The sequence below is a fragment of the Hemicordylus capensis genome, chromosome 1 (genome assembly GCF_027244095.1).
Source record: "Hemicordylus capensis ecotype Gifberg chromosome 1, rHemCap1.1.pri, whole genome shotgun sequence".
Taxonomy (NCBI): Eukaryota; Metazoa; Chordata; class Lepidosauria; order Squamata; family Cordylidae; genus Hemicordylus; species Hemicordylus capensis.
In genome coordinates this window covers 114,304,170-114,329,245 of record NC_069657.1, presented here as the reverse complement: position 1 = coordinate 114,329,245, position 25,076 = coordinate 114,304,170, and the positions used below count along the sequence as shown (strand labels likewise).

The 25,076-nt window shown below is 44.2% G+C and overlaps 1 protein-coding gene across 9 annotated transcripts in view; it reads left to right on the top strand.

Annotated features, from left to right (window-relative positions):
* Positions 1 to 25,076, top strand: part of FAR1 (fatty acyl-CoA reductase 1) — an 83,891-nt gene that overhangs the window by 45,188 nt on the left and 13,627 nt on the right. For 8 of the 9 annotated variants that reach the window (XM_053271665.1, XM_053271636.1, XM_053271675.1 and 5 more), the window contains exons 4-8: positions 3,728 to 3,907; positions 11,389 to 11,566; positions 12,870 to 12,914; positions 12,997 to 13,124; positions 21,758 to 21,825. In XM_053271665.1, the coding sequence (XP_053127640.1) occupies positions 3,728 to 3,907; positions 11,389 to 11,566; positions 12,870 to 12,914; positions 12,997 to 13,124; positions 21,758 to 21,825 (599 nt within the window). The remainder of the gene's footprint in view (positions 1 to 3,727; positions 3,908 to 11,388; positions 11,567 to 12,869; positions 12,915 to 12,996; positions 13,125 to 21,757; positions 21,826 to 25,076) is intronic. The other variant, XM_053271637.1, reaches the window with a different exon arrangement.

Sequence of the window (25,076 nt, the reverse complement as noted above, 5' to 3'; positions counted from 1 at the left end):
CCCACCCCCGCACTCCGCTGCTTTCTGGCTGGCCACCAGCCGATACCACAGCCACCATTTTCTTCCCTCCTGCCTGTACCCGTGGCTATCTGGTAACTCTCCGAACCCTCGCGAGAGCTGCCATGCATGGGATTAGCCACGGGTACGTCTTAGAGAATTAAATACATAGAGATAGATAGATAGATAGATAGAAGATGTCTCAAAAATAAACAATAAAAACTCCTCCGATATTATGAATTCTCATTGTGCTTATAAAGGAAATATGTATATCTGGCATCTTTTTTTCTCTGTTAAGATATTAATTCCAATGAGTGGGTACTTATTTGTAAATTGTTGGTTGGATTTATTTCATTTGTTTTGCTATGGTCTGATGATTAAATGCAAATAAATTCTACTACTTAAAAAAAAAAATCAGTGTTAAGGGCAGTCTAGTTTAAGGGTGTTCTAGCTCCAGGTATGATTCTGGTCAGAACTTAGTAAAGCAAATGTTACTGTATAACTAGGTAGGGGTGTGTGTGTCCTTGGCTAGTGGATGGTTTAACTGAATAATAATCTAGACACGGACATGACTGCATATGTAATGCACATGCTTAGAAACTTGCATCTGGTCAAAATTCTGCTTGATTCTGAATCTTGGAATTTTATAGCTACTATTTATGGAAGACCTATATCAGAGGGTAGGTGAATTGAACTTTCCATGTTCACAGTTTGGGACTGAAAGGCTTTTGTACAGCGACTAGTGCTTCCTGGTATCAATTGTGTTAGCATATTTCTAGGTGTTTCTGGGGCAGACTTCTATTTTCCTTGGTCAGAACTTTGTGGCCACACCCTTCGTAGAGAAGTCAGTGAACTTCTCCTCAGCTAGGATAGACTCCATTTTTGCAGTCACTGTAAACCAAGTACATGGCCTACTGAAGCCTTGGCTTCCTGCTTGCTCCACATCTTCATGTGCCTCTTCTGGCTCTCCTGTCATGTATTACCTTGCCAGCATTCAACTAGGATTTTCTTCCACCTGTACCTGCTTATCTTTTTAAAAAGATGCATCTGAACAAGACCCTGAATAATCATGACTATTAAAGGGTCCAAGTATAGACAATAGACCATGTTATGTGTTGCACAATACTGTGTGATTACATTATGGGCTTATAAGCACCACCCTATACTGGAAACCCACTGACTGCTACATACCTACATGCTTTCACCCAGAATATAGCATACAATCTATTGTCTACAGCCAGACCCTGTGATATAACCACATTTATTCTAGCTCATTGAACAGGGACTTATGCCTGAAGGATTTACAACAGTCATTCCTAAAACTACAATATTCGCCCAGTTAATGAAAAAGCAGTTTGAGGCTGGACTGGTACATTTCCTGTAGTAGCTTAGTCCCAGAAAGGAAAATTACAAAACACCTTTGGTTGTCACCTACAGCTCCAAACACAGTGGAGTAATTTAGTATCTGCAGCCTGTCCTGGACAGTTACTTTTCTCTCTCACAAGCCTTGGATGGTAGGCCTATCCTTACTAAGCTTCATCTTGAAAGGCTGTTTAAAAGGGATGGCGACTTCTTTTTGAAAGAGATGGCAGGTAGTTGCTGGTAAACTTCAGGCACTCTTGAATGATACAAATTATCTGGATCCATTTCAGTCAGGTTTCAGGCCTGCATTGGGTACAGAGACTGCCTTGGTTGCACTGTGGATGATCTTTTCTGGGAGAGACAGGGAGAGCACATCCTGTTGGACCTTTCAGCAGTTTTCAGTACCATTGTGGCATTCTTTTGAGGTGGTCTGAATAGGGAATTGAAAGCACTGCCTTACAGTTTGTACACTCCTGTTTGACTGACTTCAGAATATGGTCCTGATGAACTATTATTCTGCCACGTGGAGGCTCTGTTCTGGTGTTCTTCAGGGTCTATTCTGACCCCAAACATCTATGTGAAACCACTGGGTGAGGTTGACTGGAGTGTGATGTCATCAGTATGCAAGGACATTTAGGTCCTTTTAATCAAAGGCAGGCGAGGCAGTGGCTGTTCTGAACTGGTGCATGGACTTAGTAATGGGCTAGATGATGGCCAACAAATTGCAAGTCAATCCAGATAAGATGGAATTGCTGTTAGATGATTCGTCTGTATAGTTAGGTGGTGGTCAAGTGATGGGATTGAACTCACCCTGACGGAGCAGGTTCATAGTTTGGGGATGCTTCTAGATCATCTTTCTTGCTTGAGGCTCAAGTTGTCTCTGGCACAAAGCACCACTTATTGGTTTCAGTTGATATATCAACTGCTGTCCTATCTGAACAGAGGCAGCTTGGCAACAGTCATCCATGCACTGGTAACCCTCCTAGATTACTGCAGTTCATTGCACCTGGGGCTTATTTTTAAGGACTGTCTGGAAACTTCAGGTGGTGCAGAATAGGGCAGCGGCTGCTCACCTCGACTGGTCATTCAGAACAGATGCTACTACAGTAATGCTCTAACAATTGCACTGATTGCCAGTCTGTTTTTGGGCTCAATTCAAAGTCTGATACTGACCTTTAACTCCCTAAATGGCTTAGGACCAGCCTGCCTGAAGAAGTGTGTTCTACAGTACATCCTTGTCTTTAAGGTCATTTTTTGAAGGTTCTCTTCTGGGTGCCACCTCCCACAATGGTGTGTCAGGTGGCTACCAAGGAGAGAGCCTTCTTGGTAGTAGCCCCCATCTATGTAATGTCCTCACAAGGGAGATCTGTCTGGTGACTTGTTTGTATACATTTAGGTGCCAGGCTAAAGGCTTCCTCTTCTGACTAGCTTTTAATTTGTAATTTCTGGTTGTCCTGATTTCTTCTAACTCTGTATCTGCTTGCTTGCTTAGTTAGTTAGTTAGTTTGGTTCTCGTCTTCCTTTTTGTAAACTGCTTCAAGAACATTGGTCAGTGAGCAGTATATAAAGCTAATAATACTCAACTGGAACAGCACACTGCATAACAGGCACAGAGGGACCAGACCCTGCTGCAAACTCTAATGCCAACTCAGGGGGCTAACATCATTCCAGTAAAACCAGCTATACTATCAGATGCCCAGTAATATCAGCTATATTATCAGGAGCTGATTAACTTACTTGTGATCCCAAAAGATAAGTGCTGCTGTTCTACTGTCTGCATAGAAAAACAGATCCGATTCTCTGCAGAACTAATTGTAGCAAATCTGACCCCCAAAAATGGCAACTTTCAGAAACAAGAGGGAGCCCATCTTAATCTTCCAGGACACTCTGCTCCAGCCCATAAAGTGGCAATTCAACAGTAAACATCAAAGGAACACTTGAATGAAATCAACTGAATTATCATTGTAAGGCTTGACCATTACTACAGGCCTGAATTGAGACAAATGGTTGCTTATCACATTACAAAGTGAATTAACTTGGAATTGCTCGGAGATTGTCACCAATTCCTGCTATTGTGAATTTTAAGCTTGTCCCTAAACTAGACTTAGTGGTCTCTATTGCTTTCAGTTTTTTCTTTACAAAGATACATGTGCACACACACACTCGTACTCCTGCATACTGAGCATCACACTTCATGCATCTAGTACAAATCAATTCTAGTCTACAAAAGCTTATGCTACAATAAATTAATCTTTAAAGTGCCATAAGGCACAGGACCTTGGGTATGGTTACTAAAGTCCACTAGAGCAGACGGTCCATTCATACATCCATATTCTCTCTCTCTCTCTCTCTCTCTCTCTCTCTCTAGAGACGCTGTTCAGCTCAATGTAATTGCAACGCAGCAGCTTCTCTTCTTGGCCCGGAAAATGAAGAATCTGGACGTGTTCATCCATGTTTCAACAGCATTTGCATATTGCAATCGAAAGCATATTGAAGAAGTTGTCTATCCACCCCCTGTTGATCCCAAGAAATTGATAGACTCCTTAGAGTAAGAGACTAATGGGTTTTTAACTCTTATATCAACTTTTTCAATGGAGGGAGAAATGTTGGGAGATCTAGTTTAACTAATGATAAATGAGATTGAATTAGACGCTCTTGGTTCTTAGCATCTTGCATGCTAAAAATTAGAGTTGATTGATTGATCGCCATATGGAATGTGGATTGGGTAACTGAAACCGTTCTAAATGTATTCAAAAGGAATGAAACACACGGACAGCAATTTTTACCAGTCTGGCAAATTTTAATTTGCCAATACTGTTTTGTTTTTGTTTTGTTTTTTCAATCATGAACACACATGATGTTTGATCTAAAGTTACTATGTGTAGGTCAGCTTATGGAAGTCTTGTAGAGATCTGATACCCAGAGTGAAATTAATCTAATTTCTGAGAGAAGACAATTGACTTTCAATCTTCAATTGAAACTTTTGCAAAGGCTGTAAAAAGATAGTTTAATATTTAGATTAATTGCTAATCTGTTTAAATCGCAAGCAAAACATAAAGCAAAGCAACAGAAAAAGACACCTCGGATACTTACTAAAACTTAAATTTGATTAAATTTTTGTGTTTAGATTATAGAATAAACTGCTTGATCTGGATCGTGATACATTGCATTCATAATGAATGGGTTCTGCGTCTTCGCAGGGACCTCGCAGATAGATTGACTAGCTCCTTGCTACGCCTCCAATTGCCCTGCATGTGCTCCGTGCTTCCAGCTGTTGGGGCGTGTTCTTGCTCAGTTTCTAATAGACCACCTATGTGTCTACACCTCGGATACTTAGCTCCTTGGTGATTTTATAACAGTTTTGATATTCACAGTAAAGAACTCCAGACAGGATAAGGATTACAGAAACTCTAAACGATTCAGAGGAGTAAAAACAGAGTGTACCCCGGCCTTGTCTAGGGGACACGCAACTTGGAACTGCTGGCTAATGACCAAAGGACTACTAAACGACAAACCGATTGCATGTCAGACAGGACATAAAGTTAAAAAAAACAACCGTACGATGGTGTCCAAACCTGTAGCAAAAACTACTTTCAAATGTTGCACGGAATGCCGGGTAAAGCTACCAACAACCGTGCTTGCTTTGCTTAGGGAGCAGCATAACCCGGCAACGTGTAAGATATGCTGCTCATTCTCGAAACAAATGCACAAAAATCAAGCGCTGCGTCTTCAAGCGACTTTGTATGAAGTGCTTCAATCTCCAAGACCGGTGTACCCATAGACGTCTAAGTTGGTGTTGAGTATGGAATCGTGCATGGATATGACTCCTTTGGTGCACTCTGCAACAATGAAGTCTAAAGCCACCAAGGAGCAAGAGTTCAAACTTCCGGAGATGGAAAAAACACCACTGACGCAAGAAACATAGACACACTTCCACGGTTGAGGAAGAGGAAGACTCCCCTCGGAACTAAGAAAACACGCTAGGGGAGCACTCCCTCACCGGGTACAATCTACGGTCGAAGAATGGGGTGCCTTGATATCTACATCAGTGTCGAGCAGAACACCTTCAGCATCGGCAGTCCCGGGACCGACAAACACAGCATCAACACCGAGCAGAGCACCTTTGACATCTGAAGCTTTGGGACTGATGGCCATGGCATTGATGACAGTGCTGTCCTCTGTATTGACAACACTGGAGTGCCGGAAGCCGACAGAATTGTATCCTGTTTAAACGCTGATACAAATGCCAGTGGAAACACCATAGCGAACATACCAGACAGCTGATTATATGGACTGGAGAGGAGGATGTTGCTTTAGACCCCAAAACGATGTCATTTGCAATTTTAGAATCCACAGACAGTACTCCATCTGGCTCAACTTTGCAAGGGTTCACACGTGGGGGGCTTGATATTGAGCACGATGCTGATGAGGGAGTGCTCTCGGTACCAAAAACCCCATCAATGTCACCAATAAGAACTCCGCCAACAGCTACGAACCTAATATGACTGATGCCTACAACTACTAATCCAATATGGCCAATGTCTCCATTGAGACAGTTGGGTGACTGAGTGGGTGTGTCAAGACCTATCTTTCTTTTTGCACAACCAGGTTCAGGCTATGCCCCCTGGAAATCGCTATTGCACTATGCAGCCACGCAGGGATTAACTTGCTCCAGTATATCAGGTGTCTGATGCAGCCAGATTACACATAGTTGCGGCTTTAGGCACACCCCTACAGTGATCTACCCTGCTGATTACGCTGAATACCAAATTTGGAAAGTACAAGAAGCTTTGTACAATCTGCAGCAAGCAGCGTTGCATGTAACACTGGCACCAGCTAAAGAACCAGAAACAGGGCCCACAGTGGTGTCTACTGCAAGTCAAACACAAACCCCACCTTTGCAGCCACTGGTGCCAGGGCAGCCCAAGAAAGATACAAAGAAAAAGACACTCCCTGACTTGCCCCTAGAAAATTAAGGTGATGGGGATCGATACACTTCAGTTTCATCTGAAACGGAGTGCAGTGGTAAATGAACCAGATCCACCAGCAGAGGTGCCACTAAAGACTTCCTGGTTGCCCTCAGAAATCCTTAAGGCCTATCATGCACAAATAAGAGAAATGGCTGAGGCCCTGGCAGGGGCGTAACAAGGCTGGAGTGGACCCAGAGACAAAATTTTAAAATTGTCCCCTTGCTGATACACATACACTTCACAATATATAGTCATGTGACTTGCCTCGGGGGAGGCCCTCGAGGCATGGGGGCCCCCAGGCAGCCGCCTCCCCTTACCTAATAGTAGTTACGCCCCTGGGCCCTGGGGTTGGAACTGAAGCAACCTGAAGTGGATCTTAAGGACCCAGTTTATAATATGATGGCTAAGGCGAGAGTGACGCGCCCAGTAGCGCTTCCCATGCTGCTAGCAATTACCAAGGCAGCCCAGTTGGTGTGGGAGGTGCTACAAATATCTACTCTGACATCAAGGAAATTTAAAGAGTTGTACAGAGTACAAGAGGAAGACAACACTTACCTGATGTGGCATCTGGTGCCGGACTCTTTAGTTGTGGGATGCACAGCTTCATCAAAAGGTGGACAGCGTCATACTACTCCTTCTGAAAAGGAAGGGTGAAAAATAGATGTAAAGACGAAAAGTATATGCCACTTCAAGCTTGGCAATAAAGACTGCAAACTATTCCACATGTTTGGCCAGATATGGGCATCACTTATGGGATGTACTTTTCCAGGACTCAACTAGAATGACACCGGAAGAGTTCCAGAACAGGTTTACACAAACACATGAGAAGATGACTGCTGTGACTGGACAGCTACTCAGCACTTTAAAGCATTTGGTGGAGACAGAATCAAGGGCAATGACAACAGCTGTTACCCTGCATCGCCATACTTGGTTATGTTTCACAAACTTACAACAGGAAATGCGTGACAGGGTGGAACATTTGCCATACAATGGAAAGGGACTCTTTGCGGAAACCACTGACACAACAATGGAAACATTGAAAAAGTCTAAACATACAGCAAATACATTCATAGTTTCAACAAACACAATAGGGTCATCATCCCATAATCGAGCATTCGGTAGACAGCAGCATTGAGCCATATACAGGCAGCAGCATAAGAGATTTCAGAAGGCAATACAAACCCTATCAAAGAAATAAATCATTTGGACAGCAGCAAAAGGGCCAGAACACTAAACAGAATAGAGTGCAAAACAAGCAGACTCTTTGATGGCCAGATCCATCCACTGCAGGCACAACCAGTAGCACAAGCATAATCACCCAAGGCATACAACATCTGCTTTGTGATTGCCAGCAAATCCATCAAGCTGTCAAGTCATGCGCAAGCATGGTACAACATAACATCAGACCAGTGGGTTCTAAAGATTATACGGTCTGGTTACACAATAAGAGTTCAAAACTTTGTCTCCCTTTCAGGGGATAAAGTTTACAAAACCAACCCCAGTGCTATTGGAGGAAGTATAAGCATTGCTGCAAAAACAGGCAATTGCGCCAGTGTGGTGGGTGGAGAGAATGTCCGGATTTTACTGCCATTATTTCCAAATACCCAAAAAGGATGGGGGGATAAGGGCTATAATGAACTTGAGAGCTCAATCTGTTTGTACAGACTCACAAATTCAGGATGACCACATTGCAAGGAATTCTGCATCTTCTAGCCAAGGAAGAATGGGCAGCTGCGCTGGACTTCAAGGATGCATATTTCCATGTAGAGATACTCGAAACACATTGCAAGTATCTAAGATTTACAGAACAGGATACAGTGTACCAATATGGTTTTGTCATTCGGCTTGTCAACAGCACATGGGTGTTCACAAAGGTAATGGCAGTTGTGGTGGCATACTTAAGAACAGAGGGAGTTGTGCTTTTCTATCAACAAATCAAGGACTTAATATACCTGATCACTAAGAAACCTTGCCAGCCAGCAGAGGTGATCCAGAGACTGATGGGGTTGATGACATCCTGCAATTCCACAGTTTGCAACACATGCCGGCGGATGCGAACATTGCAGATGTGTGGTATCTAAGAAACTTCCGTCCCAACCAGGACAGCCAGCAAAAGATACTCACTCTGCCGCGAGACGTACTAAATGCACTGGAAAGGTGGACAGTGTGTTCAGATATACAGTCTGGAATGCCATTCGAACCCGAGATCCCCACACGCTGGGTGACAATGGATGCCTCCCTGTGGGGATAGGGTGCACATTGCGAGGACCATCAAGTGCAGGGACAATGGTCGAAGCAGCAGAGGCGGTATAAACTACCTCGAGTTGCTAGCAGTCTTCATGACACTGAAGGCATTCAGACCACTCTTGCAAGGAAGCATAGTACAAGTTCACCTGGACAATACAACAGCAGTTGCATATCTGAACAAACAGGGAGGCACGGTATCACACTCCCTCTGCCTTCTGAGCCAGCACTTGTGGAATTGGTGTGTGAATCTGAGCATACACCCAACAGCAATACATATAAATGGAGAAGACAATGTACAGGCAGACGAGCTCAGTTAAATGCTTCCAAAGAACCAACACCACGAGTGGGAACTAAAAATGTTTTTGACAAATGGGGTTGGCCAGTGATAGACTTGTTTGCAACTGCTGCAAACAAAAAATGTCAGCGATACTTCTCATGTGCAGGTCATGGCAGGGGTTCGTTGGGTGATGTATTCCAATATGTATGGATGAATGGCCTGTTCTATTTATTCCTGCCGCAACTGCTGATAACTCGAGTCCTGTCTCAAATGGTGAGGAATGCCACAAGGGGGATACTGGTGACCCCATGGTGGCCCAGGCAGCTGTGGTTCGCTCCATTGCTAAGGCACTCGCACAGGGTGCATCACAAATTCCAAAACCATCCGGATTTGCTGAGCAAAAACGGGATACTACAGCACCTGCAAGTAGGGACGTTAAGGCTAACTGCATGGAGAAACGGCTATTAGATAAAATGTTGCTGAACAACAGAACACAACACACTCAACAAGGTGCAACTATGGTAGCAAATGGAGGAGATTCAAGCTACATGCCAAGAAGGGTTCCCTCCCCCCCCCCCCCAAAGGCAACAGTTAGACAGGTCCTCCTCTACATGACAACACTCAAGATGGAGTGATTGGCAAACACGTCCCTCAGAGTCCATTTTGCAGCAATATCATCTGAACACAGGATGGAATGGCACTATGGTGTTTTCCCACCAGGACTGTAAGAAGTTTCTAAAAGGCTTGAACAACTTGTACTCACTTGTAAAGAAACCTATGCAGCAATGGAACTTGTCTTTAGTGCTGAATGCCCTAAATGAACACCCGTTTGAACCATTGGGAGAAGCCACGTTGCGGATGCAGACTCTGAAAACAGTGTTCCTAGTTGCAATTACTACAGCACGGTGGATGAGTGAATTGGTGTCGCCTATAGCCCTTACACTCAGTTTTATCCACATAAGGTGCTCTTATGAATGGATCCTCACTTCAAACCAAAGATACTAATGGAATTCCACATAAATGAGGATATAGTTTTACCAGCCTTTTTCCAGAACCAGGAAACAGCTGGAACAAGCCATGCACTACTAGATGTATGGCGTACACTGCTGTATTATTTGGCGGTGACAAGAGACATATGAAGGACAAATACTATTTGTGATACACAAGGAGAGGTCCAAAGGGCAGCCAGTGTCAAGGCAAAGACTATCTCAGTGGATTGTCCAACAGATTAGGGTGGCATACAGAACTCAGGGAAAGGAAGCTCCTAAGGCCATTAAGGCACACTCCATGAGGGCTTATGCATCTTCGGCAGCCAATCTGGTGGGAGTAGCAGTGGCAGAAATCTGCAAGGCAACAACGTGGTCTCCACACCAGCTGTTCATAAAGCATTATGCCATTGATTTGCGACGGACAAAGGAGGGCAGTTTTGCGAGGAGTCTTCTGAAGCAGGTGCTGCCATAATGACAGGCTATCCTGTGCCCACCAGCAGTTCGAGAGCTGGCTAATTAATCACCCATTCAGTATGAATGCAACGGATCATGATCCAGATAAACAGGTTGCTCACCTGTAACATATGATCTGGAGGTGATATGTTGTATTCATAAATCCTACCTGGATGCTGCCCCCCTCCCCACACTATTTATTTATTTATTTAAAAGGAACCAAGGACACAATGATCATCAGCATCTGGCGGTCTGCAAGAAACTGAGCAAGAACACGCCCTAACTGCCGAAAATAACAGGAGCACATGCAGGGCAGTTGGAGGCATAGCGATTAGCTGGTCAATCTATCTGCAGTGTCCCTGCGCAGGCACAGAACCCATTCATTATGAATACAACAGATTATCTCCAGATCATATGTTACAGGTGAGCAACCTGTGTTTTCTTCCCCTCCCCCAACATCAAGTAGACATTGGACTTAGATTTTTAGCAATAAGAAAATGTGGATTCTCTCTGAAATACCTCTGTTGCTGAAATAAAATGGCTAGTGTAATAGTGTGTTAGTTGCAAAAATGGAAAACTATACTTCTGTGCCATTTGCCTCACAAGCTATAGAAAAATAGAGCAGGGATTAGAACACCAGAATCTATTTTCAGCTGTAGAAATAAGTGTCTCCTCAAACTTCGATGAATAAAAATTGTCATTTGTTTTCTGATTCGCATGTAAATAGAATGCAGTTGCATCAATGAAGTAGTAGACTATGTTTAAGTTCCTGGTAACCATTTGCAGATCAAAGGGGTGTGAACTTTGGTGGGATACTTAAATGTTCCTATCCTCTCAAATTGAAGAATAGTTGAATCTGGTGCATTAATTTAGTGTCTCTTTCACTTTTGCTTTTAAAATGACTTACACTTCTGCAAAAAGCTATGGATTGTACAGGCTAAAATATTAGGTACTTGAAAACAATCTTAAGAGGTGTGTTTTCTTAATCTTTGCTTTTGTTATATATATAATAATTTTTTATATTATGTTATCTGCCTTGAGCACTCTTGAGTGGGGTGTGTGTTAAATGTAAATAAATGTGTTTGTTTCATAGGTGGATGGATGACAGCCTAGTGAATGATATTACACCGAAACTAATAGGAGACAGGCCTAATACTTACACATATACGAAAGCCTTAGCAGAATACATCGTACAACAGGAAGGTGCAAAACTAAATGTAGCCATTATAAGGCCATCAATTGTGGGTGCCAGCTGGAAGGAGCCTTTCCCAGTAAGTCTATTTATATTACCTTGCTTAGAATAACAATATTCCTTAGTTAATCCTCCAAAAACCTGTACTGCTAGGACATGCAGGTCAGAGTAATGTGAAAAGCAGTGTGTGGTGTCATCATGGATCAGCCATAGTGTTTTTCTCTAAAAGCAAAAATCTACATGATATATATATTAAGAAGATTCATATTGACTTGTAGCTACTAGTAGCATTGGCCTAGTTCATAATGAATACGCGTCAGTGAGCTTTGGTTTTGTGTGCTGCTTGTCTGTGTGCAAGGGAAAGTAAGTAAAGCTTTTTTCAAACACAGTTAACATTAACGTAAACTGCAGAGTTCCTAAAGTGAAAGTGAAAGCTTTCACTTAGTGCACATGGAAGAGTGCGGAGTAAGGACATGTAAGCCTGAAGCTCAGCATGGCTTATTCACAATTGGTGGGGTGAAATATCTGAACTCCCTCAACCGCCCCCCCCCCCGGTAATTATGTAGTGGTGGGATAGTGTGCATGACAGGGGGGCATGCACAACATGCATGCATGCTCATATCCCTCATTGCATGTTTGGCCAGTAGTATCATCCAATGGTTGATTCAAGGCTGCTCAACTTAGGCCCTCCTGCCGATGTTGGCCTACAACTCCCATAATCCTTGGCTATTGGCCACTGGCCAATAAGGAACGATGGCTCGGAGGCAGCAACGCCAGGGATAGGAACGCTGCATGGGGGTGAGTAGGGGTGGGGAGAATGTGGGAGAACTAGAGGCCCAGATGCTCTGCACTCGGTCCAGCTAGTTTGTTTATATTTCTCTGTTAACCACTTTGGGAACCTTTGTTGAAAAGCGGTGTACTTTATACATATTTGTAGTAGTAGTAGTAGTAGTAGTAGTAGTAGTAGTAGAATGGGCCATCTATTCCAAGAAGACTTTGCCAGTAGCTATTGCATGCTTGATGACTGCCAGTCAATAATATATTACTTGGAAAAGGAAAATTCTCTGAAGCATCAATAATAGCCAATTTCATCTATTACAGAAGTGACTTAACTTTTAAAAGTTTGAACATATAGATATTGGGTTAAAGTACTGGTACTCTATTCTGGAATAAGCCCATCTTTGCTAAGAAATGAATATATTGGTGAGTCATTTTGAAAACCTTTATATTGTGACTAAAATAGTTAGCTAGGACTTGGCAAACTAACTGTACTGTGGGTGTGTAAACGTAAAAACGGCAATATTCTGACACTTACTCAGTTACAAAACTACTTCATAATAAAGATCTACTACTTATTCTTCCCTCTGCTTGTTTTCCAACAGGGATGGATTGATAACTTTAATGGACCCAGTGGCCTTTTTATTGCTGTAAGTAACCATTAAGATATACATGTGTTCTGAGAATAAAGATGACTTGACGTGGATTTCTTACTGTACCTTCTGTTTTAAGGCAGGAAAAGGAATTCTTCGAACGATGCGAGCCTCCAACAATGCAGTTGCAGATCTTATTCCAGTAGATGTAGTCATCAATACGACAATAGCTGCTGCTTGGTATTCAGGAGTGAATAGGTATAACAGGTGACAATACAGTTTTTAAATGGACTAGTAGTGGTCAGTAATATTAAACTGTTTAAACTCCTAAATGACATGTGATGGTGGTCAGGGCCATGCTTCCTGAAACTCAGCCTTGCTGCCCTAGACCTTCATAACTCTGGATATGTTCTTGGACATGCAGTCACAACAAAATCCTCTGTTCCTGTTCAGCATGAGTGTCAAACAATGGCAGATCATATAGTATCTTTATGAAAGTCCCCTACACTGTTGCTGAGGCCTGTGAGGCCAGCTCTTGCTTCTCACAGTTGGGGCACCAGCAGAGTTGCAAACATCTACAGAGAACAACATGAATCTGGCTGGTGTCCCTCCTCTTACGTAGTGATAAAGCATTCTGGAGGCTTCAGAGCATGGGAGCTGCTCCACTTGATCATTTTCAGTGTAGACTAGGTTTGGGGACAGGTGGTTTTTCCCCTCATGACTTGGTTGAGTAATCTATATCCATAGTAGTTGGGATGAGTTAATCCTTTATCTTGGCAGCATTTAATAATTAAGTGCTTAAAAGACTAGTTATAGGACTAAACAAAACTGTAATATATAACATTCCTACCCCAAAGCTTGCAGTCTAAGACAGACAGAGCATATGATAATCACAAGGAATTGCAATAATTAAATGGGGAAACTAAAAACAGGAAGTTAGAGTTCCAAAGGCGAATCATGAGAGAAGAGAGAAACTGAGAAACAAGGTATATATTGTAAAGGTGCAAGAGGAGGGATGAAGGAAGGTTAAAATAAAAAGCTGATGATTGTGGAAGGAGGTATGTGAACCGATGAAGGTAAATAAAGAGGAGAGAAGTGACTGAAGTTGAGAAATGGGTACACAGTAAAGAATTTTGCAGTAATCGAGAATATAAATAATCAGTCAGAGCAGTATCAAATGGAAAAGATATGAATTTTAAAACTAATGCAGAAGTAAAAATGACAGGCTTTGACTGCAAATTAGATCTGAGGAACAATGGCTGAAGGGTGAGAAACTTGACCCAGGTAACATATTTTATATTGTTGACCTTCATATGGGAATAGAGATTGTAGGGTTTGCTTGACAGTGGTTCTAATTGTGCTTGTCTGGACACTTGCAGAAGTAATGACTGACATCCAAACTAAGAGTGTCTTAGTTTGACATCCATACTAAGAGGTAGCACTTCTGCTTGCGGATAGGAGAAGGGATTACCTTTCCCCTGCAGCTGCCTGTGCCTTACAAAAATATGTCCTAAAAGTCCCATGCACCTTGGGACATATTTCTGAGGCACATGTGGCTACAGGATGGGATAACTGAAAAGCCTCCCTGTGTGCAAGCAGAAGCATTCTCCATGTGCAATGCTTAGTGTGGATGTTTGTCATTATATTGGTTGACTTTTGTTCTACTTCATGGACTGGAGGGAAATGTACTTCACTCACATATTCCTGTCTCTAGCTGGCACTCACTGCGAGCTTTGGACTCCTTAGCAACTTTCTTGCTATACCGGCTCTCTTCCTTTCCCTTCTAGCATTTTCATAGCAATGAGAGAAGATGTTTCTGTTGAGCCAGCTACATTCCTGGTTGTGGCCTGGGAGCAATCTGTTCTCACCATGGTGACAAACACTGATACTAGCCTTATGCCTATCTGAGCAAGATTCGTTCCCGACTTTCTCTCTTCTGCTGTCTGCTCGCTTGAATGGCAAATGCTCCTCTCTCAACTCCACTGTGAACTCCCTCACTTCGCCCCACCCTACTATTGTCTAGTGTTGCATATGACTGTTTTCAGCCAGGGTGTGCTCCTAAACTCACTCTGAGCACATCAGTATCCTCAAAGTGAGTTTAGAAACATCACTAGGTTTGTTCATAGAGGGGTATGTGTGTAAGAGAGAACCTGTATTGGTTGAGGGTAGGTTGGTAGTGTATGATCCTGTGACCTCCTGCTTAAACCTGGACTACTCGTCTGGTAGTCCTCCCCCGCTAGCCTGACTCTTAACCCCGGCCCTTTACTGGGGTTAGAGGTTGCGAGCATTCCCTCAACCCCTGGTTCGGGATTGTGTGTGCTCGGGCTGGATGCAGACCGAGTACAACCAGTCGGGTGCCTAGAGTTCCTGACTCATGGAATCTGTCAATACATCACATTTGTTTTGTTTAGAAGGACATTTCAAGGTGCTTAAAGATCTACATGGCTGGGTTCAGTGAGAGCAGCACCTCTAATATGAATTTCCCTTGGTTAACTCTGAATGGAGCTTGGGGGTCACTGTTTGAAAGTGCTTCAGATGTTCCAGAGAAATGACTCAGGAAGTAGTACAAGTTAATTTGCATTTCCTTGCTGAATGCTTAGAGATCTGGATTGAGATCCATAAGTATGGGTTCTGCGTCTGCACAGGGACCATGCGGTAGCTATGCCTCAGCTTGTTGAGGTGTCCAAGCCCCGCCCACACACTGGCAGCGTGCTATTTAACAGCGGGCTGGACGCCATGTTCCCAGTTCTTTTCCAACCGCCATCACGTTTGGATTCCGGTCTGCCGCCTCTTCTCGGTAAAGTTCCTTCGTGAGTTTATCTTCAACGTTTTTTCGGACTGATTCTTGTGTATGACCTTTTCTTCTGGCTGATGGACTGTGTTTGGTGATTTGACTTAGACGGACTGACGTGTTTTGACTGGCTTTCTGACCAATGGAACGGAACTGACTAACCGATTTCGCGCCCCATCATGGCTGAGGAGAAAAAATCCTTCAAATGCTGTAATGCAAAAATCCCTCAAAGGATCTCCATGATCTATGCCTGTTGTGTCTGGGAGAAGAGCACAACCCAGCCTCTTGCAAGATTGCTTATTCTTCTCAAAGCAAACCCGCAAGAATAGGGCACTTCGTTATCAGGACGCCATTTATGACGAGGTTCTTAGTCCTTCGACACCTGGTGAACCATGCCCGTTGGTTTCAACGTCGAAAACGCCGCCTACGTCGGCTTCTGCCCCATCAGAGTCGACTCCTCACAAATAGAAATCTACGAGATCGGCATCGGCACCGACCTCGACTCATCTGAAATCGAAGTCGTCGGCATCAGTGCAACATAAGACCTCGACACTCTTCTCGGCGTCGAGACCGTCCTGCTCAATATCAAAGTCCCCTAAACATCACTCGGTGTCTAAATCACCTAAGCGCCCATCAGCGCCGTCGAAAGACTCCACATCGACAGAGCACCACGCCTCTAATTCTTCGTCTCCACCATCGAAGCGCCAGAAGGTCATGGATCTGACTAGTACTCCATCTCCGTCCTCGATGCAGACTCCGCTGTTTGTGTGCCCTTCGGCATTGGAGCCGGCGTTAGATTCTTCAGCTTCATCAGTGGTCCGACATCTACAGACATTACAGCCCTCAACACCAAGAGTCTCGACATCGAGAGCCCGTTCCTTGTCACCAGCCCCGACTCCGATCTCGTCTTCACCTCCGCCAACACCGAGTACCCAGCGATCGGCCGCGCCTGCATCATCTCTGCACACTCCGGTGGTGTCGATGTCGACTAGGGTATCGCCTCAGTGCCGATCACCATTACCGACCTTCGACGTTGAGGAAGACAAAGCTGCCGATTTGGCAGCAGCTCAGACCTTACTGTCAATCCTGGACTCGATGTCTAGCACACCATCGATGTCCACTTTTAACGGTTTTTTACCCACCGACTCGGATGCAGTCCCTACTACGGCCTCTACAGTACCTACCTTGTCTGCTGGCCATCTCCATGAGACTTCCACCTGGCACACCTGTGGATTTTCACATATACACCTGATCACTACATCCGTAACTACTTCTGTGCTGGGTACTTGCTCTCCTGGCGCCCCATATTCTGATGCGTCAGCTCAGCCGTGGAAACCTTATGCACCACTGATTCCGTCTTATACTCTGTTAGCTCCGTCTTTACCAGTCACTTCATTGGCTCCTCAGCCTACCAAGCCCGCAGAATTTACCTCAATCTTAAGGGCATCCCAGACTCGACTGCTGTTACGGGATAAAAAAACTACAGACTGTTGCAGTGTCTTACAAAACAGTAGGTACCCAAACATGTACTACATCTCCTTCTCAGCAAGCTACAGTGGAAACTCAGCAATTCCTTCTTCTCCTGGGCCTTCCACCTCTGAACATTATGGCTCTTCCGATTTCGAATTGGATCCAGATGATACGGACAATTTGGCAGACCCACCTGTAGACGTACCCCCGACCACTTATGTCACCCCGAATGAAGAGATGAAATCCTACCATAAGCACGTACATGCTATGGCAGAGGCGCTGGGCCTAGATCTACAGTCACAACTCTCCACGATTGATGACCCGGTTTACAACTTTATGCTCAAGACACAGTCTACTCAACCTGTAGCTCTACCCATGCTCCTGGTAATTACCAGAGCTGCTAAGTGTGCTTGGGAGGTGCTCCACACTTCCACACCCACTTCTAAAAGATTGGAGAGCCTGTACAGAGTACAGGAAAAAGATAACACCTACTTGTTGAAACACCCAGCTCCAAATTCATTGGTGGTTGACTGCATGACCTCTTCAAAATCTGAGAGGTGCTACACAACACCACCAGAGAAAGAAGGGCAGAAACTGGACTTGCTAGGTAGAAAGATTTATTCCACCTCATGTGTATCCATCAAGGTCACTAATTATGCAGCCTGCACGGCCAAATGTAACCATAGCATATGGGATTCGCTGCAAAACGATCTCAACTCCTTGTCCCTCGAGGATTTTAAGAAGCGATATCAACAGACTCTGGAGAAATCAGCAGAACTAATGAGACAGCAATTGAGCATTGCTAAGCATCTCACAGAGTCTGAATCACAGTCCCTGGCTGCAGCTGTTACACTTTGCTGCCACGCCTGGTTGAGGTCCACCTCCCTCCAATCAGATATGAAAGAAAAGATTGAAGGTTTGGCTTTTGATGGGTCTGGCTTTTTAGTGAGTCTACAGACTCAACCATGGAACAGCTCAAGAAGTTCATGGCCAAGACGTTTACCACTCAACCCTCGACCTCAACCTATGGCTGAAAGTATCGTACCTACTCAAACAGGCAGTGTTCTTCATTCTGGCAGCAAGATCACTGTGAATATAGGAGGCCATATCCATCGTATAACTAACACCCTTTCCAGGACAAGGCTAAAACCTCCAACTCCCAACATACCAAGCAGCTGGAGCCTCAAAAGCGCCTTTGAGCCTCAGGATCGTGCGCTGGCACCACTCCACTCCCCATTCCTGCCTGCCCGGGCCTTAACATCTGGACTGACCACCATAATTCCAACGCAGCCACACAGCAACATCAAGTTGGCATGCCATGCCCCCGCATGGCACTACATAACATCACACCCTTCTCCAATCACCACCTTGTCCTATAATGCCTTTGATGGAGAGGTGAATTTCATTCCCATGAACCAAGGGGTTTCTTTGAATTCTATGGCATACTCTGAAGAAATGATCTTCAGAACCCAACGGTCCTATCACCCCAGTGCCATGGGCAAGCAGGCGGGATTTATTCTACTCTCGCTATTTCCTAATTCCAAAGAGGGACGGGGAGATATGTCCCATCATGGATCTCCGTCCCCTAAACAAGCTGATCAAAGTAAGGAAATTCAGGATGATGACGTTGCAACAGATCCTTCCGCTTCTTCAGGGGGAACAGTGGCTTGCAACGCTGGACCTAAAAGCTGCCTACTTCCACATCAGCATCAGGGAGCACCACAGGCAGTACCTTCGATTTACAGTGGAACACCAAGTGTTTCAATACAATGTCTTCTCTTCGGATTATGCATCGCCCCACGCGTATTTACCAAGTGTATGGCAACCGTGATTGCCCATTTGAGAACACGGGGCATCACCATACTTGGACAACTGACTCCTGACATCCAGAGACAGAGAAGAGTTACTTTCGCACATCCAGTATGTACTAAATCTTCTCAGATACCTAGGGATCCAGGTGAACTGGAAGAAATCGCGTCTCGAGCCAATCCAGGTGACTACCTACATAGGTGCAGTGCTGGACATACTGACCCAAAGGGCATACTTACCAGAAGACCGATACTTGTGCATCTGAGATCTAGTTCATCTCTTCCAACAACCACCTATACAACCGGCACAACAGATTCAGCGCCTTCTCAGCCTGATGGCTTCCTGCAATGCTGTTCTGCTTGATGTCTGGCTAAAGATGCGAAAGCTGCAACTTTGGCTTATCTCAGTTTTCCACCCCACTGTGGACAGTCAGAGAAAACGCCTGGTGCTACCTCTGCAGATTCTGAATGCGCTGTCTTGGTGGACAAACCGCACTCACCTTCTAGTCGGAGTACCATTCCAGTTTCCGTCCCCCACTATTTGGGTGACGACCGATGTGTCACTTCTGAGATGGGGAGCTTACTGCCGAGTCCACTTTGTTCAAGGTCGATGGTCCCACAACCAGGCCCAACTGCATATCAACTTCCTGGAGTTGCTAGCTGTATTCCTAGCTCTACAGGCATTCTTACCTCTGACCCAGGGCAAAGTTGTCCAGAAACAGCTGGCCAATACTACGGCCCAGGCGTACATCAATCGCTAGGGCGGAACTGTGTCTCGAAGCTTGTGTGCCCTGAGTGTTCAACTATGGCACTGGTGTATCCGGCACCAAGTGATCCCAGTGGCAATTCACATCAAGGGTCTGGAGAACATCCTGGCTGATGGTCTCAGTTGTGTTTTTCTTCAAGAGCGTCAGCACGAGTGGGCACTCAAGACAATACGTCACTCCCCTCTTCGAACTCTGGGGCTATCCGACCATAGAACTCTTTGCACCATCCAAGAACAGGAAATGTACTCACTTCTGTTCCAGAGCAGGTCACGGCCCCCTGTCCCTGGGAGATGCTTTTCAACTGGATTGGTCCCGGGAAACTCCCTACATGTTCCCTCCACAGCCAGTTATCAATCGGGTAGTCACCCGACTTCTGACCTCACCTGTATCAGGCATCCTGGCGACACCATGGTGGCCCCGGCAGCCATGGTTTCCACAAGTACTCAAACTATCTCGGAACTGCTTCTGTCATCTCCCTCGCGTTCCAGACCTCTTGTCCCAGGACGAGGGCCTCGTCCTGCACCCAGACGTACCAACTCTCCATCTGATTGCATGGCAAATTGGACACTAGAGATCGCATTCTACTTAATCAGAGAAAGCCTTCCACTAGGTGAAATTACTTGGGAAAGTGGCTCAGGTTCAAGACCTACGCTAAAGCCCAGGACTTTCTGCCTATACATGCGTCCATCCGGGACGTCCTCCTTTATCTCACGACCTTGAAGACTAGCAGTTTAGCGAACATTTCTTTGAAAGCACACCTAGCGACGCTATCTGCAAAACACCCAGGCTGTGATAATAAGACCCTATTTTCACATCCAAAGAGTAAAGCCTTTTGCAAAGGTCTCTCAAATGTCTATCCTCCTGTTAGGACTCCGGTGGAGCCCTGGAGCATCTCCCTGGTCCTTACTTCTCTTACTCAAGCGCCTTTCAAGCCTATGGCCACTGCTCCCCTGAGACTCGTTTCCCTGAAGACTGTGTTTCTGATCACTGTAACAAAAGCGCGACGAGTGAGCGAGCTCACCGCTCTGCGAATAGATCTGCTTTATACTAGGTTTTATCCAGAAAAGGTTCTGATGCGTACGGACTATAACCTTTTACCAAAGGTTGTTTCTAGTTTTCATGTGAACCAGGACATTGTACTCCCTACATTCTTCAGGAGTCCTATGACCTTGTTAGAGAGCACCATGCACTGCCTAGATGTGTACAGAGCGCTCCTATTCTACTTGGCTTGGACTAAAGACTTCTGCTCATCCAGCCACCTCTTTGTGTCCTATAAAGGCCCGACCAAGAGTTCCTGTGTTTCAAGACAGAGGTTGTCTCACTGGCTGGTAGAGCTCATCAGACTTACCTACAACCTACAGGGCAAGAAGCCCCCAGAAGCAATAAAAGCTCATTCCATCCGAGCCCATGCTTCCTCAGCTGCACACCTTTCAGGGGTATCGTTTGTGGACTTCTGCAAAGCAGCTATGTGGTCCACGGAGATGCCCTTTATCAAGCATTACACCTTAGATGTTCGCTCTGCTGCTGAGGCTAACTTTGGGAGGAGCGTTCTTAAAAGGGTGTTGCAATGACCTCTACTGCCCCCTTCCTCCATGCGGAGCTTGCTAGACACCCATACTTATGGATCTCGATCCAGATAAACAGGTTGCTCACCTGTAACTTATGATCTGGGAGAGATCCGTCGACATCTATAAGACTCTCCCATCCTCCCCTCGGCATACTTATGGATGTCGACAGATCTCTCCCAGATCATAAGTTACAGGTGAGCAGCCTGTTTTTCTTGCCCAAAGAGGGCAGATGTGTATGCCTTGTTTTAGTCCTCTTGTCATTCTCTGGAAAGTCTGAAGTGTAATTTAGATGCCTAGTAAAGACTTCTGACATTTTGTCAGACTTCTAAGCCACTTTTAAATGTGCTTTCAAACTGCTTGTATCACTCATCGGCTTCTTTCTCTTACTATTGTTATGGTTATAATTAATCGGGTTTATATTTTTTTATTATGTAAACTGTATTTGGTACTTAGAGGAACAAGAGAGAGAACTTTACAACTGCTGTTTGTTTTTCAGACCAAGAAACATTATGGTATACAACTGTACAACAGGTGGCACCAATCCTTTCCATTGGGGTGAAGTTGGTATGCCTTATTTTTATCCATGTTCTAATAGCATTGTCTTTTGTGAAGCTTTAGAAAGCCATGTATCATTCACTTAAAAGTTAAGCGCTGCTTTTAAAAAGCTAGTTGTAAGCTGAAATAGATATTTATTTCCCTCCTATACCTGTATTTGAAACCCTTCCTTCAACAGTGCTGTACAATTATTGCTTCATAGGGGAGAGGAAGGTTTTGTCAGATAAGTTTTACAATATGTATCTGGCACTGGGGCGCTTTCGTTTTTAATAAGTGCTATAGAAACTTGTCTTGAAACATTTATTCTTGCCTCTTTTAAACAGCATGAGCCTGTGGTTCTTAATGTGGGGCTTGCCAGATGTTGCTGTACAACTCCCAGCACCCCCTGCCACAATACATAAATAAAACAAACCGACCAACCACTGGCAGAAGGAATACAAATAGAAGTTGCAAAGATTTCCAACTTTTTCCAGATTTTCCTCAGTTATTTAAAATGTTGAATTCTAGGTACTCAAATTAATTCTCCAGTAGGCTTTACTCAGGGCTCTGTGTGTGTGTGTGTGCTGTGAAAATGTAGACGAATTTTGCACAAGTTGTCATTAAGAGTCATTCAGATATATATTTTGCCTTGCACTCAAAAAAGGATTTGAGGCAGCTTACAAAAACTAAAATATCCCCACACTTCTCCATAAGTCAAAATATATACTTTTTCTACTTGGTCCACTCTTGAGTCCAGCTGGCTCTCCTGCCCTTCTGCAGTGAATTCAAGCAGTCCTTGGTCATGTTCTGCTATGTATGCTGAAGGTACTGCCTCCAGCTATGGCCACACAATTGTTGTAGCTTTCTCAGACACACCAGTAAAAAAAGTATTCCTGGCTCACAAGTAGTCCCAGCCCTAGTAGTAAATAAAAACCACACCTGCAGCAATTTTCTTTGGGTAGGGCAGGGTGTGTACCAGAGGCCAGTTTGCCATCAAAGATAGGCTTAAGGTGTGTGGGCAGTGTTTTCTTTTTTGAAGCAAAAGTGGTGGTTGAATAAGCTTGTTAGTGCCCTGCAGTGTTCCCTCTAAGGTGTGTGCATGTGCATGCGCTCACAATTTTTTTTAATGTCCACTCAGTTAATTGTAGATCCCATTCAGGTTTAATTGGGAAGGCCCCACTCTGAATGCACATGCATACACACACTGCCTTGGTCCTGCCACCCAGAACAAAACTCATTCCACAAAGAAAAAGAAAATTAGAGGGACCACTGGTGCCCTGCAAAATTCTTTATCCTTTCCCATGACTAGGAGAACTAGAATAAATTATGCAAAATAGTGAAAATTGCAGACTAGACAAAAGAATTCAAGTTATGAAAAACAGCTTAATTTGTATAACTGATGCAGGTCACACTTCTTTCCTGCCAGAAATTGGATTGCATTGATGCTGAACTTTATTCTTTAGCACAGCATACACACACCTCTGGATGTGGTCATCACTGGGACAACTGAATTGCAGTATATCATATTGAGCTATAAAATTCCTGGTCAGGGATAAAGTGCAGAATAAGGCTTCTGCATTAGGACAGGGTACTGAGAATTCCTGTTCTTGGCCAACATGTCTGCAGGTATCATTTATGGATTGTGGAACTGGGGTGAGAAGGCTGCGTTAAACTTGCTTTATATAAAAATGCACATGAGGTAATGGGATTTGCTAAAACTTGTAACCTCCCCTGCCCCCAACAAGACATCTGGGATTAAGCCAATATTGGAAACCGTCTTAACTCCTAAACTTGAGGAGCTGAACTTTTTCACATTTTCCCTCCTGATAAACTCAGCTGTAACTCATATCTAACTCTTTCTTAAAGCATCTGTTTCCTGGCAATTAATAGCCTGCATATTAGGATTGTGCACAAAATGTTTCGGGCAGGAGGTGAGCGCGGAGAGCTGTAGCTTTAAAAATCAGGTACGCAGGTCCTTAGTTGCTCCATCATCGTTCCAGTCTTGGCGCTGTGCTACTGAAAGGCCGTGTGTGGCTGCTTCCCTGTTCGCAGCAGACTGCACGCAGGGTCGGCATGCCATGCGCATACCAACGAAGGACCTGTGTACCTGCTCTTTAAAGCTACAGATCTCTGCAGCCATCCCCTACCCAAGACATTTCGTGCACAACCCTGGGAATATGCTGGGGTAGTGGTGGGGTGGTGGAGGAGCAGATAAAAACTTGCATACCTACTCCTTAAAACTATCGCTTATCTCCCGCCAAAACATTTAGGCTGCGGCAACCCAAATAGTTTTGGTGCCTCTCTAATGAGGCGCTGAAATGTTTTCTGTGCGTCTATACTGAATATAATTTCACCTCCTCTCTATCCAGTCAAAATTTTGACAGTAAATGCAGATTATAGCTGCTAATATATTTATATCTAAAACATTTTCCCTAAATTTCTGACTTTTTAAGAGAATGTAGTCTTCACCATGAGCCCCACCACCCATTGAGATCATTTGGAGAGGTCCGTCTGCAGTTGCTGCTGGCTCATCTGGTGGCTACACAAGGACAGGCTTTCTCTGTTGCTGCCCCGAGAGTCTGAAATGTACTCCCTGCTGAAATAAGAGCCTCCCCATCTCTGACAACTTTAAAAAAGTCTCTAAAGTCTTATTTTTTCACCCAAACCTTTTAACTGGACTGTGGTTTTACATTTTTTGGTTATTGTAAACCGCCCAGAGATGGAAGTCTGGGGCAGTCTACAAATTTGAAAAATAGTAAGTAAATAAATAGAATGCTTAAGTGACTGTATCAAGATTAGTTTCCATAAGCATGGAACTACTGACTTTTAAAGGGTTTTTAAAATGTTTTTTTCACCCATAAATCCTCTTACCCCTGGAGGATTTCCTTTTATGGTGTTAAAAAAAACAAACAAGCTGAAGATCATTTTCTTTTGCTATTTTTGGGAACCAGGGTTAAAGCCAGTTTAAAGTTCCCACTCAAGGCCTTCAAGCTAAATCTTGAATAAATGAAAGTGTTCATTAAAATATAACTTAACTGGGTAGTATCCAGGCTTTTGTGCAGTAGTGTGCCATGAGCAGAAGGCAAGCTCCTCTTGCTGTTCATGGAAGGAGCTGCAGCTGCCAACACAGCACTGTGCCAAAGATCTGAATGCCACCCATTGATGATCGCTGAACAAATCTTAAAATCTGTAATCTAACACATTTAATACATTGGTTATAGAATGGTGTCAGGCCATTCAGCTCTTTAATTATTTACAAACAGAGGATTAATAATTAAGTA